Raw genomic sequence first — 19,604 nt, forward strand, 5'->3', positions numbered from 1 at the left:
TGTTATAAAGACCTCCTTCAAACTGTCCTCAGATCCACAACCATCTAACTACTGCCTGCCCACAAAGACCTTTTCACTCATCCTCTGATTATTCATCATTAGTTAGAATTTCATATTAGAAATTTCATTAGCATGTTTTGTCCATGGATAAGCTACTGTGGAGTGAATCCAAATGCATAGGTAGGTGGTCACGCTGATTGTCTGGAGCTGGAGCACAAGCTTTGGCAATACCCAAAACTACAGGTTGCAGCAAAAATGAAGAGTTGTGATTTTACAAATGAGTCTAAACGAACTGGATATGACTTCAAGAAACCAAAGTACGTTAATAGATACTTCCGAAATAAAATATACTGTTAAGAGTAACTTTTATTGTGAGGCTTGGTGGCTCATGTCTTTAATCCCAGCACTCGGTGAGTTAGAGGCCATCCAGGGCTGTTACACAAAGAAACCCTGTCTCAGAAACAAACAAACAAACAAACAAAAAACCCAAAAAACAAACAAACAAGCAAAGAGTACATTTTCTAACTGAGTGGTCTTACCCTATCACCCTTATACTGAAACTACTTCTACTGGACCTCAATTAGCTTTAAAACAAAAAAAAAAATGTAGTCTTACTTTGCCCTACCCTCTCTGCTCAACCACTGCCATGATCCCCTGTTCTCAATCAGCCCGGCTCACTCTCAACATAGATTTCCATTGTTTCCTTTCTTTTTACCTAAAAATATTTCATACTTCCCCTGTGCTGATCTTGTTAACTGACTAATCAGGATCTACTTCAGGATAATCTTGTTTTTTTTCACCAACTCACAGCATCACTTGATATTTTGTGTCAGAATACACAGAACTACAGAAAGAATTTGCACAGCCTTTGTCTTACAGTGTCCAGATCAGCACTGTGCTCTGGCTTTTGTCAGATGGGAGTTGAGAGACCTAAGTTCTAGATAGCTGCTCAACCAGCAATTATCTCTGTGACCTAAGGCGTGGTGTTTAAACTCACTGGGCTTGTGTTGTCTTGTCTATAAAAGTCAAAGGGTAAGAATGTGTAATGGAAGTCCAGACTTCCTTCCTCATACGTTTGCTATGAGGCTCAAGAGCAATAGTGTGTTCAGATGCAGTTTAGAAGTCAAAATGCGTTGTATGAACACAACTTTTTAAATCTACAACCCTGTATCTCTTAAACCCTAGGAATCCAAACTGAGTGAAGGATAACAGGTTTGCATTCTAATCCCTTCTAAATTGTCAGACTCGTCTACCTTCTCCATAAATGTTGTTCATCACCTATCTCTTTATTTTATTTGGAAGATTTTTATAAAAGATTCTATTTTGGCTTTGAATATTGCCAAGATGGCAACATGGGGAAGGTAGGCAGCTGCTAAGACTCAGAAAAAGGCACTGAATTCATTCAAAATGTCTGTGAAAAAGAGGACTTAAAACTATTGATCCAAGGCCAAGGGGCCCCCTAGCACTGCATTATCGCTCATGTTCAATAATGAAAATGAAATGAGAAAAAGAAAGAAGGGCTTCAATGTTGTGATGGTTCTCTGGCCTCTTCTTAAATGATCCTTGGCTATCTGAAACACCGAATTCCGCTGAAAAGTACTGTAGAAAAAAGATACTCTACCCAGTAACCTGTAATGCATGAGCTAATTAGCAATCGGCTTCCTAAATCTTACTCTGGCCTCATTGCTGGATTAGAGTTTGAGGAAGATACATAGCATCTATTCTAAGCAAAGCTTTTTCTGGTTTTGTTTTGAATAAAACCAGGTTATGGAGGAGAGGAAGTATACTAGTTGCAGCCAGAGTGCCTCCCAAATCAGGCACTAATCAACTGTTCTAATTCCTGCTACCAAAAAAGACATCTATAAAGCATTGTATTCAAAGCTAGTCAGCAGAAGAAAGACCAAAACAGACCAATAAAATCAGCCCTTGCTCTCCAACTGTGACAGACATCTTTTGAAGCACTAAGAAATCATTTTAAAAGACTCAAAGCTAATCATAATACCATTCCCTCAGTATTAGGCCCAGCAACCTAGCCTAGTTGAGCAAAAGCTGTACATGGCACTCAACAGATCTTGGAGCAAGAGATCACACCATACATTTAGACACGTCGTGACTGAGCATAGGAAGAATTATAAACAAGAGTTCACTGACTATACTTGATAACTCCAAGTTGTCTCCTACTGCTTGAGGACAAACTCATTTGTGTCAAAACCTGAGAGGTTGTCTCATTCTGTGACTGCACAGCCTTCAGCCTTTCTGACTCCATGTTGAAGAAGCATTTAAATGTGGAACACAAGTTCCTTCAAAGGATATTTTTTGTTTGTTTTATTTTGTTCTCTTTTTATCAGGGTGTAAAACCCTGAAAAGTGACCCCAAGCCTCGGTTAAAACTGGTTAGGTGTGACACCTGTGGGTTTCAGTTATGAACAGACAAGGTTAACCCAGCTTGTTGTTTTTGTTTTTTATTTTATTTTTGAGTGTGGGATCAGAGAGAGAAGAAAAATCCCAAAGAAGGGGAAGCAGGTGAGCACATAAGGTGGATTTATTAGAAAGAGGCCTGCTAGGTGAGAGAGTTGAGGGCTCAGCTCCCCTGGGTTTCTCCAAGCCTAGAGGTTAGAGATGGTCTCTGTGCTGGGCTTTGTAGCTGCAGCAAGTGTCGGAGAAATGCTGGCGGCATTATAGATTCCGGTCTTTGGAGGGATGTACGAGACTGTCTTCAATGGTATTCATTGCTAAGACTTGGTGTCGAGAACAGAAAAAATACTGCAGATTCTAGAAAATGACTGGTGAATATCAGCTAACAAAGGACTAGGGACCAGCCGATGTTGTACTCTGGAGGAGGGGCTGCAGATGGAGGGCTGCCATCCAAACTGCAGCATTCTCTGTGTGGGAGATAATTCACTTGTCATATTTCAAATTAGGTTTATAGGTATCCCTCCCCCACCCGGCTGTGGCTTGATGGGAAGACTTCTCAAATTTGAATTCTATATGGCAACATATTGGCGTCTAAGTTCTCGGTCTAAGATGATGGTTTGCAGGTATATGTGCATGACTAACAAGGACAAAGCTCCTAAAGTCTCCTGATGTCGTTGGAGGGAAGAGTGCTGCAGCAGCAACCTGTCCTTTTTGCAACACATTTTTCCATCTCTAATGTCAGAGTGCTTTGAGAGGTTTAAAAAGAAGAGGCGTGGGTGTTGAAATTATTTTTTTCTCAGTCCAGGACACGATCGTTTTCAAACACACACACACACACACACACACACACACACACACACACACACGCACGCACACAAGTTCGATTAGAAGTCCTGCAGATGCCTAGGAAGTCCAACTAAAAGCAGAAGACAGTCTCTCCTACAGCAAAGCTAGCTAGACAGATGCCAGATAGCTGCGGAGATCAGCAGCCTAGCCACCAACCACTGCCAGGGCACTCTCTCTAGCCTTGCTGTCTGGCGTGCTGGGCTGCATCTGCGGGCTGCGGAAAGCCAGGGCTCCAGTTCTCCCTCATCACACTCCTTTCCCAAAGCACCGCAAACCCGGTCCGGAATAGTAACCTCCTCAACTGTTCTGATTTAGAAGAGCGCAGACAAAATAAAATAATAAAATAAACCGGAGACTCGGGAGACTCTTGGTGGAGGGTCTCCCCACCCCCACCTCTGTCTCTCTTTTCCCAATCTCTGCAGGTTAATTTCTTAATTTCTTTTCCTGGGTTAAATGAAAGGGATTAGTTGTGCATCCTTGATTTGGAGACTGGGAGGAAGTGGATAAGGAGGGCAAGAGGTTGGTCCCAGGCTAGATCCACCTGCTGCTGCAGTGAGGCAGCTACCTTATGGAGGAAGCTGTTCAGACCAGTAGACCCTCAACTTCTCTCTCTCTCTCTCTCTCTCTCTCTCTCTCTCTCTCTCTCTCTCTCTCTCTCTCTGTGTGTGTGTGTGTGTGTGTGTGTGTGTGTGTCTGTCTGTCTGTCTGTCTGTCTGTCTGTCTGACTGTCTCATTCATGTCACTAAAGAGTTAACCTCGGCCCGGCTCCAAATCCTCCCAAGCCACTCCACTCCCCCTCCTCTTTTTTGCCCCCCTCCCTTCCCGCGCACGTCGCTAAGAGGTCATCAAGCGCTCTGCCCAGTCGCGTTCTCAAGCCTTACTCTTTCCCGCCCATCAAACCCGTAGCTGCTTACGAAGAGGTGTGCGCTCACCAAGGGGCGTGTTCCAGCTCCGGGAGACGTTGCACGCCCCTGGGTTAGACCTCAGAGCTGCGCTAGCCATGGAGCGAAGCGGGTGCAAAGTTTGGCACCCCGCAAAGGGATGTCAGATAAGAGTGGGCGGACCGCCCGAGGGCTTTTTAGCCTTCCAGTCTTAGGGGCGCCTGCTGCCGGGACCCCAGACGGTGCGCTGCAATGGACGGTGTAGATTCGGCGGCCCAGGGCACTGCCCAGCCTCAGGATGGAGAGCAGCCGGCCGAGTCCCCGGAGCCGCCGCCGCCGCCTCCCGCTCCGCCGCCGGCTCCGCCGCCGCCGGCTCCTCCACCAGAACCAGGACCAGAACCAGAACCTGCTCTGGGACCCTGCCCAGAGGCAACTCCAGAACCAGCCACAGAACCAGACTCAAATCCAACTCCAGAGCCGGCCCCGGAGCCGGCCCCAGGACCAGACTCAGAGCCGGACCCAGAGCCGGACCCAGAATTTGTCCCAGAGCCGGCCCAGGAGCCGGTCCTAGAATTTGCCCTAGAGCCGGACCCAGAGCCGGTCCCAGAATTTGCCCCAGAGCCGGACCCAGAGCCGGTCCCAGAATTTGCCCCAGAGCCGGACCCAGAGCCGGTCCCAGAATTTGCCCCAGAGCCGGCCCCAGAGCCAGCCCCAGAACCTACCCCAGGTCCAACCCTAGAGTTGGCCCGAGAACCGACTAGAGAGCCTACCCCCGATCTTGACACAGGGCTGGTCCTAGAGTCAGCCCCAGAACCTGCCGCGGAGAGGGCCCCAGAGTCGTGCCCTGAGCCAACTCCAGAGAGTCCAAAGATGAGTTTAGCACTACAACTGTTGCAGGTGGTCCCTACAGAGAAAGATCCAAAGCTATCTCCATTGCCATCTCCATTACCATCGCCCAGAGCGCCAACAACGTGGTCCAGAATAAAGGTAAGAAAAGACCCCGGGGAGAGGGGGGGCGGCAAGGTGAGGTCGGATGGCTATGGAATTTGCTGAACTCTGGGCATCCCTTGCATCCATTTGGCTGCCACTCACTGACCAGAAAGATGTGGGACTGGGAGAGCCTGGGGAAGCGGGAAGTGTCAAGGAAGCGGGAAGTGGTTGGGAGGCGGGAAGCAACATGTGGGAAAAAAAAGAGTAGGCTGTTTGGGGTTCGGAAAAGAGGTGGGAGTCATAGCAGTTTCCCCCATGGGAGGAAGTGACAGTGCAATGGGCATCTATGTCTTCAAAAAGCAGCGAGAGGCACCCCCAGGGAACGCAAGATACCTGAAGTATTTGGGGCTAGCTCAAGGTACTTAAATGGAAGACACTGAGGGTGGGGGAGGGCGATGGGACACACCTCTGGCACAGTCACTGCAGCAGAGGCGCAAGCCGCAGAGCTTCTGCCTGCTAGCCCCCCCCCCCCCCCCCCGCCACTGAAGAGGAGGGGGCACATCAGCTGAGACGCAGCTGAAGGCTCTCTAGGGAGGTCCCTGGTGCCTCTGTCCACTGCTAGGCACTGGTACTCCAGGCAGAGGGGAGGGGAAGGGCGGCGCCCACGCGCACTGCAGGGGAAGGGCAAGGTTCCCTGGGAGGAGTGGGGGAGCATGCGTGTGTTGAAGCCACCATTCTGTCTGCAGGATTTCCCAGCAGGTAGGTGCAAACACAGTGATACAGTGATGCGAGGCATCATGAAAACATGAGTTGGGTCTGTGAGCAGAGTGTGTGAACTACAACTTCCATCTCTACGGCCCTACAGCAAGTCCTTGTGAATGAAGGGTCCTCTGGCACCAGTCCAAGCCAGAGGAGGGAGGAAGGTTTTTCAAAGTACCTCCGGGCTATGTGGTTTTCTCCCCGTCTCTGGTCTCCACAGTCTAAAACCGTGAAAATTACGATGATGCGTATGCCTCACTTCCCCCTAAGAAAAACACACAGGTAGAGGCACAAGCAGATATAACACAACATGCCAACAACGCCAGCCTGTCCTGCTGCTTGGAAGGGCTGGAGACATGTCTTGGGAATCCTACTGCTGGGGACGGCACACTTGTAGAATGCAGAATGCAAGGGTTTGGGGGTAGAACCGGCATCATGAAATAGCTTGCCAAACATCTGCAGTGAAAGTTTCAAAGAAGACAAAAGGGTAGAAATTGAAATAAATCAAATGGGATGATAGTGACTTGGATAATTAAAAAAAGTCAGCGATGGATCTTTCCCCTTCCTGCAGATACCCTTCCTTGGTGAGATTTCAAGAAAGGGGGGTGGGCAGCTAAACAGGGAGGTCATCCTAACCCTGAGGCTAGCTGTTGTCTCTTTGGAAGGGTTTGCACTAAGCTGGTGAGTGGGAGATGAGCAAGAATCACCTGACCTGTGGCCATCTTAAGTGAAATTTGAGGAACCAGGCTGAATAACTGGCCTAGCTCCTTGATTACCTGGATGGTCTGCGAGGGCATTTTCCCTTTGGCCTCAGGAAGGCAGACTGGGGGCCAGGACCCCCTTTCCCAGGCCCCAGTGAAAATCACTCCTTAGCTCTAAAAGCATATTTTTACCAGCTTGACTGGAAAATGTTGGTTGCCAGATATGAGGATCAAGGAATCAGAGTAGTTTCCTTTATATTGTACTGGTTCACATCTAGTGGCTGGGCGGCTCACTGACCTGTGACAGCATTCATGGGAGGCAAAGACCCCAGGGGTTTGACTTGGCCTCATAAGAGTCAGGCATTTGTTAACCCACCTATCTGTAGAATGGAGTTAGGAACCCTAACTATCCACCCAGAAGGACCTGTAGATAAATTACTAGAGGCTCCTAGAAATTCCAAGGATGCAAAAGATGTAGGTTAATGCTCATAACGTTAAGGAATTCAGTTCTCCAATATCTTTCATGCTGATATGCAGTTGGCAACAGCTGATATTCAGTGATAGGGTCATTTTCTTCTTCATTATTTCAAGCAAGTAGCACTTAGAAACAGCTCACTTGCATCTTAACATTCAATACAAATAGATTGCCTTATTAGCTGGGGTAAGTGTGTTCTCAGATACTGCCTCCTTGAGGAAAGCTTTGGAAGACAGACAGACAGACACACACACACACACACACACACACACACACACACACACACACACACACTGTCTAAAACAACACAAGTCTTAGTATCCAAAGAAATCCTTCATAGCAATATGAACTCTAGCTTGAAATTTAAAAAAAAAAAAAGAGGCAAAAGCAAGTGGTTGAGAATATGACTGCACTGTTTTTTCCAGGTAATATTGCTGGCTGGTATTTTAATAGACAAACAAACAAACAAACAAACAAATAAATAAATAAAGAGCATCTTCCTGCCTGTACTTCGTTCTCTTTGGAGCATTCAGTAAGGTTTCAGGACCTACTAGCTGCAGTCCTATGCAGACACTGGAGACTGCTAAAGGAGGCTCATGTTTTCTTTCGCAATAGCTACCAGGGTCATTAGAGTTTGTGAACCAAACCTATCTGCTCCTTCCCTTCTGCAATGCTTTGATTCCCAGGAAATGAGCTTTGGTCTCCCACCCAGTGGCAGTAAATGTAAGTAAGGATGTGTGAATTGGTTCTTTAACAACACTATGACTCTCTTGGGGGGCATGGGACTTATATGAAGTGGATCATATTTGCTTCTCTCCCCTCAGTTGTGCCTGAAGAAAGACAGCTTGTATTTTTTATTTAATAGATTTTGAGCAGTTATAAAATTATGGTCACACTGTGTGAGTGACTGATACAAATGCGGGGAGAAATACACATTCGTGACTGATTTGTGGGTGGAGGGGTTTGTGGATCCCTATTAATGACTATACAGTAATTACCATCACCTCAGATCTGTAAAAGTACAGTTTTTGCTCACTGAGCTGATGTTTTGGGGCACATATTTTCTTATAAAACAGAAATTTTCCAAATGTTATCATCATGTATGTTTATTACTATGAATTTTTTATTATTTCCTGAAAATAAAATAAAAATAAACTAAGGTTTGGCACCACCAAAGTAGCAAACATTTATCATATATATTGGGTTAGTCTTACTTGATTATTTTACTAGCTTACCTGTTTCTCAAAAGTAGGGACTGTCTTTTTCAGTGATTGGTGCAATGCAGCACCCCTTGGGTTTGCTCAATAAGCACTTGCTAAAGCTTGGAACCTATCAACTCCATTTCCAGCAACACAGAGATTATTGCTCAGAATAAATGAAAATATATTCTCATCAGTCTCAACGTGAGAATTAAAGGCTTATTTAAATAGCCTGATATATAAATGTGTGTGTGTATAATCCCTTAATGAAATGAAGTCAATATAATAATATATATTAAATACCCCAATATATGTAATATGTATGTATACATGCATATGTATACACACACATATATATATATCCCTTAAAGAAGTGAAGTAAATTTAATAATATGTATTAAATATCCCAATATATGTAATATGTATGTATACATGCATATGTACACACACAGAGAATTGGCATTGAAAATATAATTAAGAGAAATATTACTAGCAATTTTTTACTAGCTAAAAGTGTCCTTATCCCAGCAGCAGCAGCAGCAGCAGCAGACTAATGATGATGTTGTTGGTTTGATGCTTTTTTATTCCGTAAGTGTACAGCTTTAGGATTGCAGATTCTGATATTTAACCTGTTGAAGGTCAGGATGATACTGCTTTCTTGCCTCTTGGGTTCTTTTTTTAACCATTTATTTGGTATATTCTGAGAGCTCCCAAGTATTTGCTGCAGGATGTCCTCGAAAAAATAATGAGATATTTGGTCAGTGCATCTTTTCTTTCTGAATGTACAATTCTTATGTATTTATAAAGATCTCCAAATGGGGCTTCTGCAGATCTGTAGTCCAAAATGAAGGGCAGAACCATTACCCATAATGCCTCCCAAGAAGAGGGGGGGAAATCTACAGAGGCCAAAGAGCATTGTAAGAAGGCTTACAAAATTTTTTCTGCTAGCATGGTTCTTTACAATTTATAGAATGCTTTCCTCTGTGTTTATAACTTCTTCACTACTGTGTGGAAGGCAGTAGGGTAGCTAAGGACAAAGACAGAGCCAGATGGCTAATAGTATCTATTGATTAATTTCTATGCTGTGGTGCTCCTATGATATTAATATATTGCTTTGTGCAACACATAGGCTCCTCATTTATCTAAGAACAGTGCTGATGTAGTTCCAAAGCAATGATTCCTGTTCTACTTCTGGTGCTCCCAGAGGGGTCTGGCATAGAACAAGACCCTGAAAAGAAAAGAGTAGCAGTGTAAGATCTTTAATTTATTCATCACAGAGATATTTGGGGGCCGAGAGGGAAATAAATAGAAGTCATGCTAAGGATAGGGACAAAGTGATCAACTTTGCCAATGCCTGCAAATTGCGACTGCCTCATTGAAAAAAAAAGTAATTGTGAGGATAAATGAAGAAGGCAATGTATTTCAGGGAGCTGTCCTGTCCTCATCAAAGCAAATGAACTTTAGTCTCAAAATAGAAAAACTCAATGTATGAGTAGTTTTTTTTTTAGAGATACGAGCACCTTAGTTATTAAAATTTACCCCTAATCTAAAAATTATCAAAAGGAAGTCTAAGAAAGATTGTTTCTTAGCCGTCATCATCCAGGTCCTCAAAGCTACTGCCTGTCAAAGAAAAGTTAGGAAGTAAAAAGGAGAAACCATCTTAAACAGTATTTGGACTTTTAAGATCATGGAATGTATACATTTTGTGCATAACTCTGTAGCCCATGCCTGTTCTCTGATGCAAATTATGGAGGCAAAAACCACTCCTCCACAGGAAATCTCTTGACAGTCTCTGGGTTGCTCCCCTGCAAAGCCCCCAACATTGTTTCTTCCAGTTCCAGGATATCCAAGACAAGCAAGAAAGGAGGTGAGTGGCTGTCAGGAGGAAGAACGGAGAGGAGCTTAAGGTGTATAGGACTTCATTTAGGAAGGACAAAAGTTTGAGACTTAGTTAATGCTGCTGCTTGTACACCCTTTTGAACACACTCTAACCCACAAGATTGTGTACATTAAAATGATTAATCCCATGATATATGAATTACATCTGTTTTTTAAATTTTTTTTGGGGGGGGTGTTTTTGTTTTTCCAAGACAATGTTTTTCTGTGCAGCTTTGGAGCCTCCCTGGGTCTCACTCTGTAGACCAGGCTGGCCTTGAACTCACAGAGATCCGTCTGCCTTTGCCTCCCAGGTGCTGGGATTAAAGGCCTGTACCACCACTGCCCAGCACATCTGTAATTTTTAAAGACAAGGAAAAGTAAAATACCATCTTTCAGCCTCATGATAAGGAATTGCTATCCCCTACAAACACATAAAAGAAGGAAATTGCAAAGTTATTTAAGAAGGGATTTTTTATTTCAAAAGGAGAGTCTCTTCACCAAAAGAAGAAAGAAAAAAAAAAAAAAACCCAAAGTCAAACAAAACCTCTTTATTCACTCCCATCCCCAACATTTAACTTTATTTTAAATATGGAAGTATTTTAAAGGGTCAATACTCACAAAATCCCCCATCAATGGAATGTATTATCTCTTCATATATACATTCTCTTCTCCCATTCCTGAGTCTCACTATGTAGCCCTATATGGCCTAAACCTTGGTACGTATATCAAGCTAGCCTCAAATTCATGTCAGTCTCCTTGCCTTTGACTCCAGCATGTTGGAATTACATATGTGTACCTGGCTCCCTGAATTTTCACTTAAAAATAAATAAATATGAAAATAAAGATTCCCTAATCTTGTAAACATTGAATTTCCAGGGAGAGGAAAAGAAACGGAAAAGAAATAGCTACTGTTTCCAGGTGACCAAAGCACAGGTGCCTAGTCTCTCTTTAAAAAAATAGTTTTTAAAGATGTGTGTGTGTGTGTGTGTGTTTCACATGTGCAGCTGTATGTGTATGTATGCACTTGCATGCATATAACTTCCCTTAAAGGCCAGAAGAGGACATCAGAGCTACAGATGGATGTGAACCATTTGATATGAGTGCTGGAAATTAAACCCTGGTTCTCCAAAAGAACAGTGAGTGCTCTTAATATCTATGCCATATGCCATAGCTGGCCTGCCCCAAGAACCCATTCACAAAGTCAAATGTCTATGCGCTTATAAGGCTTCCATCTCTCACTGGAAGATGAGGCTTGATAATTGGTCAAGGCTGCCTGGTCAGCGAACCCTAGAGATACACTTCAGAGGTAGTCTTCCCAGCACTGAGATTATGAACATAGACCATCACTCCTGGCTTTCCATGTCTTCATGCTTGTGCCTCAAGCACTTCACACCTTAAGTCACCTCCTCCAATATAGCACGTGATGGTGGAGGGACTATTGTCAGTGAAATAAAACTAATTCTTCTTGTACACAAATGCCTAAGCCTCACAAAGGGTCCTGAACTTTCCTTCCAAAATCCACTTTAAAAAGACAATTTTAATTAATTAATTAATTTATTTATTGTGTGTGTGTGTGCACATTCACAAACCTGTTCCATGGTGCCTTTAGTGTTCAGGGGACAATTTTGGAGAGTCAGCTCTCCCTTCACATCATGTGAGTCCTGGGGATCGAACTCTGCTCATCATGCTTGTTGGTAAGGACCTTTCCCCACTGAGCCATCTTACTGACCCAATTTTTTACAGAAGGAAAAATTAAAGAAACTATTTCTAGTGGGAACTGACCCACATTCACCCAAACTTAACAGCTTTATTATTAATATGTGATTTTAAAAAATGAGTGAAGAACAGAAAAGGTAGTAGGGAAGAAACAGAAACAAATACAAGAATGTCAATTGGAAGAAATGGACCCCCAGCCTAACAAAGCCCCCCTACTTTCTTTCTCAAAGTAAGTAAGTGTATTTAGACATGCTCAGGTACATTCTGGGTGGCATAGCCATTTGGGAAATGTATTAGAATTAGAGAGGGAAAAGATAGGACATGAATAGGAATTTAAAAATTTTTTTCTTTTTAGCCAACAAAGATGCCCCCCAATTCACCAAAGTTCCAGATAATTTTTTCCAGTGAAGAAGGAAGAAAAAGATGGGAAGGAAAAATAAAATGAGAGTAAGGGTCCCCGGTCAACATAGTGAGCTCTAGGATAGCCAGGACTACCTAGAGAGACTCTGGAGGGACAGGGAAAGGGAAGGGAAAGGGGAGAGGGAGAGACAGGCGGAGAGAGACAGAGAGACAGAGACAGAGAGAGACAGAGTTTGTTTCCGCTCTAGAGACAAACTCAGGACTTCACTTGTGCTAGGCAAGAACCCTACCACTAAGCTACATCTACATTCCCATCTTGAGACAATGTATATTGTTCCTGGTCAATGCACCCCAACCCACAAAAAAGTGGAAAAAACACAAAATCATCTTATATGACCCTTTCAAGTGGTGGGGCTACACCCAAATCCCACAGCCATTATTTATATTTTATCATATTTGTTTTGTTTTGTGCTTTGGATTATGATAAAGGGTCTCATGGAGTGTCAGCTTGTCTACGGTGCAGCTAAAGCTGTCTTTAAACTCCTTACCCTCCATTTTCACCTCCCAAATGCTGAAATTACAGGCACATGTGCTTTCCTCTTTTAAAATGTTGCTTGTTCATTTTGTTTTATTTTTGTTTATCCAAGACAGAGTATCATTATGTAGCTCTGGTTGTCCTAGAACTCACTATGTAGACCAGGCTGGCCTTGAACTCACAGAGATCCACCCGCTTCTGGCTCCTGAGGTCTGAGATTAAAGCCATGAACCTCTATACCCAGTGCTTAAAAAGATTTATTGTATTTTATGTGTATGTGTCTTTTGCCTGAATGTACATCTGTGTACCATGTGTGTGCAGTGCCCTTGGAGGCCAGAAGAGGGTCTCAGATCCTCAGGAACAGTGGTTACAGATGGTTGCGAGACATCATGTAGGTACAGGGAACCAAATTTGTGTTCTTTGCAAAAGTATTCCACAGCCCCTTTTTGTAAAAGGACAGGAAAAGAAGGAAATGAATTTTTTAGGAAAGGTGTTCCAAATCTATTTTTTTTCAAACAAATTAATTCATTTAAAGAAAAGGGAAGGGCACAAGCATCATCCCTAGAACCTAAGGTGGAAGGCACATCACACACACACACACACACACACACACACACACACACACCCCATCATCATCATCATCATCATCGTGATGTAGGTTTTTTAAAAGAAAAGAGAAAGAAAAGGGCTTTCCATGGAAGGCCTCCAGTGGTATTAAAATTTGTTGCCATGGTAGTGCTTCTCTATAAGTCTATTTTGTTTTTGAGACAGTATCTTGCCCTGTTGTCCATGCTGATCTGGAACTCACAATACTCTTGCCTCAGAGTCTTGTAATTGTATATGTGTGCCACCCTGTCTTTCTTCTGTTTTTAAAATTTGTTTTTAATTGTTAGATTTATTTACCTTATGAATGTTTTGTCTGCACATATGTATGTATACCGTGTGATGGCTTGTTCCTACAGAGGTTGGAAGAGGGCATTGGATCACCTGGAAATGGAGTTATGGATGGTTTTGAGACGCAATATGTGTGCTGGAAACTGAACCCAGGCCCTTTGCAAAAGTAGCAAGTGCTCTTAAACACTGAGCCATCTTTCTATCCTCTAAAAATGTTAGTTCTTAAATTGCTATATGAGGTCATAGATTTCAATATGGCATTTTCATCCATCCTTACTTTTGGCTAATCTTCTTCATCCACTTTTCTCCCTCCTCTCCGTGCCTGACTTCAGACTCCAACAAGCCTTTTTTTTTTTTTTTTTACTTTCATGTCTCCTTAACCTCCTCATTACATTTCTTTAATAAGTCTTTTTACCCACTAATGATTAGTCCTCTTTCTAGTTTCTTGACCTATACCCATGCTCTCACTCATAAATGCAAACACACACACACACATACACACACACACACACACACACACACACACACACACACACCTACCTAGGACCAGCATATGAGAGAGAATATAAAGATCTAAGTTTGGGTTACACCACTTAATAACTTCCAGAGACATCCATTTTTCTCCAAATTTCATTTTTCTTTAGTGCTGAATAGAATTCCATTGTGTATATGTACCACATTTTTGTTATTTCTTCATCATATGATAGATATCTAGGCTGGTTCCATGTCTTGCTATTATGAATACAGCAGCAACAAACATAAATGTACAAGCACCTCTGTAATAGAATATAGCTATAGGAGTGGTATAGCCAGGCTATTTGGCAATTCTATTTTTAAGTTTTTGAGGGGCTCCCACAATTATTTCTATAGTGGATATAACAGTTTATACTCCACCAACAGTCATCCCTTGTTGTCATTTATTTTCTTGATGATTGCTTTTCTGACTTGGGTGAGATGAGACCTCAAAGCATTTTTAATTTACATCTTCCTGATGACTAAGGACGTTGTGCATTTTAAAAAGTATTTACAATTTCCAGTTTTTCTTTTGAGAACTGAATGTTCATTTCATTAGCCCATTTGTTGATTGCCAGGGATCTTTTTTTGTATTTAGGTTTTGAAGTTCTTTATATATTCTAGATATTAACCCCTTGGCTGTAACATAGCTGGTTAATATTTTCTCCTATTTTATAGGGGTCTGTTTTTCAAAAAAGAAACAGGCTCTCCAAGTCTAAGTACTTCCTCAGCACCATGAAAGTAAGAAGAAATAATAAGGAGGGAGAGACAGAGAGACAGAGTTATAGATAGGTAGGTAGATAGGTTAGATAGATAGATTAGGCACAGACAGACAGAGCTATAGATAGGAAGGAAGGTAGGTAGGTAGGTAGATAGGTAGGTAGGTAGGTAAGAAGGAAGGAAAGAAGGTAGGTAGGTAAATAGATAGATAGATAGGTTAGATAGATAGTAGAAAAAACTTTTATCATAAGAGGAGATACTTAGAGCTTTGTAAAATCAATGGACCTTGTTTCTCTCCACACTCAAGAGAGAAGACATTTTCAAAGAAAAAGATAAATTCTCCCAACCCAATACAAATTGGCCATAATCTCAATAACATCATTGATCTTTCTTGCCCCAAAGAGATTTTTCAAAACAAAGAGAAAAGTAAAAGATCTTTTGTTTTCATGCCTGACATCTGAAAATAGAAAGTACCCTTTCCACCCAGTCCCTTCACAGACTTAGAAATATAAAGGAAAAGGTAATAAATATCCTTTTTGAACCAAGCCAGTGAACCTAAAATTTAGTATCAAAGGCTAAAGAGCAGTACATATTTAATCCCAACATGGCATTCTCCCTCCTCCAAATAATTTTGACTACATATCCCACCATCCAGGAAAGCTGAATGCTCAACAAGGTGGATCCTGTCTAAACGAACACTGATTAGTATGGTAAACCTACTGGAAAAAAACATAGACTTCCCTTCCAAATCAAACCAACATGACTTGGCTAATGGCTGCATCATTATTTCATGTAATACCACAGAGACTCTAGAGTTCAAAATAGAATTTAAGATAGTAGCATTCTTCCTAGCAACTCCCAATAAGACACATACCCAGCAGTCAGTGGCCCTTACCTAGTCTCATCATGGGGACTGACATACCATCTTTGAGCAGTCCTCTCATTATGTTCTGGTTTAAATGTCTTTTCTTGTAGCCTTTGATTTTCATGGATTCATAAAATAGTATCTATAAGACGAAAGAATTTTTTTCTTTTTCTTTTTTTTTTTTAAAAATTTATTATGTATACAGCATGTATGAATGAAAGCCAGAAGAGGGCACCAGATCTCATTACGGATGGTTGTGAGCCACCATGTGGTTACTAGGAATTGAACTCAGGACCTCTGGAAGAGCAAGCAGCCAGTGTTCTTAACCTCTGAGCCATCTCTCCAGCCCCCAAGATGAAAGAACTTTAAATTCACTTTTTTCTTAAAAAATGAAGTGGGGGGGGGTGTTGAAAATTTAGCTCAGTGGTAGGCAAGCGCAAGGCCCTGGGTTCGGTCCTCAGCTCCGGAAAAAAAAAATATGAAGTGGGTATTTGCCTTCTGTGCTATATGTGCTGAGCATTGTGCTAAAACCTGAAGGTTTCCTACGTGTTCAAAAGATCACATGGATGAGACTTACATTTATCAAAAGCTATAAATGATAAATCCAGATACCGAATGCTTTGACAAGGTTGTCTTATTATTTGTGAATAACCAGTTGTCTCAGCACATCTCACCTGAAGCAAGCAAACAAACAAAAAAATCAGCACAATAAAGGTGTGCTAATTTCTGAGAAAACAAGAAAGCTTCTAAAATTAAATGAAATTCTTCTAGCACCCCATTGAGAAATAATAATTGTTAATTCCTTGCTACATTTTTTTCTGTTTATTTCACTCAATGTATTCCTGCAGTCTACATAGTAACACTTCTACAAATGTACAACTATGTTTCCCTTTCTCCTTCTCAATCACCCCTTTCACACACAGTTACATTGTGTTAATTGTTTTTAGGAAACACGTAATAATTTTTGCTTAAAGTTTATCTAGTTGAGATCCTGTATGATTTGATTGATATGCATGTGTTTGAAATGCAACTGAGGTAAGTATTTGCTTGTTAAAGTAATTTGAGTGTCCATCCTGTAAAGAATAATTGTTATGAGTGCTTTTGTATCAAATGGCAGTTTCATCTCATATTTACTTTTAACACTCTGGTAGATATTCAGATCTCATTTGTAATTTTTCCTTGAAGAAAAGGAGCTGAACAGACCCAATTCTCTTCCTCATGTATGTTTGCAAAAGAAAAATTTAAATTTCTGTGACTCTATTGGACCACTTTTCACCATATGCAGAATAAAAATGAGACTGACTTTGAGTAAGCTGGCCAATGAGATACCTAGATGCCAAAACAAAACTGTGCATGGGGATTATTTGTTTTACCAAATGCTTTGTCAAAGTACTCACTGTGTTAATAGCTAATTCTCTCAGCATGCTTTTTCACAAACAAAAAGCAAACCAATGTAATGCAGGAAGGTATACTAATTTCAGAAAATATGACTGGTGGCTTTGTCTGTAATGCACAGTTATATATCATATTCAATTTGGTGCCACTGACTGGGAGAGAAAATATATATCCTGATATATGTGATGATATTATCAACAATTGTGAAGACATAGCAGGTCCAACCCATCCAACTTTGATTAACCAATTGTAGTAGACAATTCAGAATTAATAAACTATATACAATCCAAACAAGGTTGAATTGGAAATTTAAAAGGCAACTGTGATGCATTATTAAGTAAGATGAGAATAGTCTTCAGCCTGTCTGACTTAGTAATTTTCATCTTCCAAAGCATTATAACATTTACCTTTTAAACCTTTTGCTTTAACGAGCCTGTAAGAGAGATTATTGGTCTCTGGGGATAAGGATTCCTACCTCATTTTCTTCAAGCACAGGACCAGGGACAGAGGCTCCTATTAATACCTACAGCTTTGCAGAATACGTCTGAAATGAGGCAGTGGGCCTGGAGACTGATAGGCATTACCATTCATAGAGCACTGCTTATCAGAATCAACTGACTACATTTCCAACCTTGAGCTGGGCATGGTGAGGTACATTTGTAATCTCGGCTCTTGGGAGACAAAGGTAACAGGATTGCTGCAACTGTGAGGCCAATCTGGACTGCATAGGAAGTTTCAGGTCAGCCAGGACTACTCAGTGAAACCTTGATAATAACAATAACAACAAATTTGAAACTTTGCTACTTATTTGCTTTCTCCTGCAGATAGTGTCTCTACCTATTCTCTTCTGAGATTTTGAAGCTTGAGGCAGGAAATAAAAACCACCTGGTGAACAAAACTTGACTAGCAAAGCCTGAAAGTCAGGGAGGGTTTCCTTTAACCCTGTGCTCTGTTAGTCTTCAGTCTCCTGACTCCAACAGTAGTCTCTAAGTGCTAGTTTTTATAAGTAGCTTTCGTGTTAATTTCCTCTGATAAGCATCATCTGCATTTATGATCGACATCTAATATACTGTTCCATTGTTTACTTACCTCACTAAACATATTCCTTGCACTATAAAGAATGATGTGATATAATTAAAGAGATTCCTTTTTGCTGCTTTGGGTTTTTGAGACAGGTTCTCACTCTGTGCTTTGGATAGTTTTGAACTTAGGGTGATGTTGATCCTCCTGCTTCTGCTTCTCAAGCTCTGGAATGACAGGTATGAACCACGATGCCTAGCCAGAACAGACTTTTTGATTTCAAAATCTTATCACGTTCTCCCCAACTTCAATTAGTACTTTCTATGACTGAAAATTTCTCTCCTATCAGGCTTGAGGAAAATATTAGCACATCTTTAGTTACTGCTAGGACTAATGAAAATGACGATCTTGACAGGTATATGGCCTCTTCTGTTTTAATATACTTATCCAGTGGCAAGATCTCCAGGACCTTTTGTGGGGGCGTGGGGAGGAAGGAGTGAGGTTCACCTCAGTCTCACATGGCATAAAAGCCCATCAGTTAGTGGGTTCCTCATCAGCTCTCACCAGTGAGTCCTTTTTGTAGAACTTCCAAAAGAGCTTCACTTTCCCTTCCCAGCAGCACTCGACTTTTCCAGAAGTTCCTGACTTTTCTTCTAAGCTAGGAATACCGAAAAGTTGCTTGACAGAATGTCTTAGTCCTAATAGCGCCACTCCCTTTGAGCCTGGGGGGGGGCATTTTCTTTGAAATCACCCCATTCCACTATATTTCCAACCTTGAGCAGGGTGTGGAGGTACGTTTGTAATCCCAGGTCTTAGGAGACAAAGGCTTGTAGCCATATCATAATGCACAAATGCATTTAGTTCAACTTCAAAAGTCCCCAAAGTCTATTAGTCTCAACCCTGTTTAAAAGTCAAAAGTCTCTTCTGAGACTGGCAATCTGTTAACTATAATCCCTTGTAAATCAAAATTAAAAAAAATCAGATCTCATACTTCCAACATACACCATTCCAACAGTGAGGAAATACTGGACCAAAGCAAGACCAAAAACCAGCTGGGCCAACTCCAACCTCTGCATTATCTGGTGTCAAAGAGCTCTTCAGATCTCCAACTCCTTTCAGCTTTGTTGAGTGCAAAACACTTGTCTCTCTTGTGCTGTTTATATACCCCATTAGCAGCTTTCCTTAACGGGCTCTAGCATCTCTAACATCTTGGGGTTTCTAAGACAGTCCAGGCCTCACCTTCACAGCTTACACAATGGCCTCTCTAGGTCTCCATTCAGGGACACCGCTGACACATCCCTAACCTCAATGGCTTTCTTCAGTCATGAAGGGAGATTCTATAACCCCTTTCTTCTATCCTTGACTCTAAAGCCAGAACCATGTGTCTGAGGCTGCAAATTCTGCTATTATCTGGGGGTGGGACATGGCCCCCTCCTTCAAATACATTCATTTTCACCAGATTTCTGTTTTTGATGGTTTCCTTCACTGCCTAAGCTTTGCTAT

At 41.9% G+C, this 19,604-nt stretch overlaps 1 protein-coding gene across 1 annotated transcript in view; it reads left to right on the forward strand.

Moving 5' to 3' along the window:
- Positions 1-4,265: 4,265 nt before the first annotated feature.
- The window catches only part of Dgkk (diacylglycerol kinase kappa), a 124,762-nt gene continuing 109,423 nt past the window's right edge, over positions 4,266-19,604 (forward strand). The window contains exon 1 of the mRNA XM_036174880.1: positions 4,266-5,128. Within this exon, the coding sequence (XP_036030773.1) occupies positions 4,394-5,128 (735 nt within the window). The 5' untranslated portion in view covers positions 4,266-4,393. The remainder of the gene's footprint in view (positions 5,129-19,604) is intronic.

This window comes from Onychomys torridus, chromosome X (assembly GCF_903995425.1).
Source record: "Onychomys torridus chromosome X, mOncTor1.1, whole genome shotgun sequence".
NCBI lineage: Eukaryota > Metazoa > Chordata > Mammalia > Rodentia > Cricetidae > Onychomys > Onychomys torridus.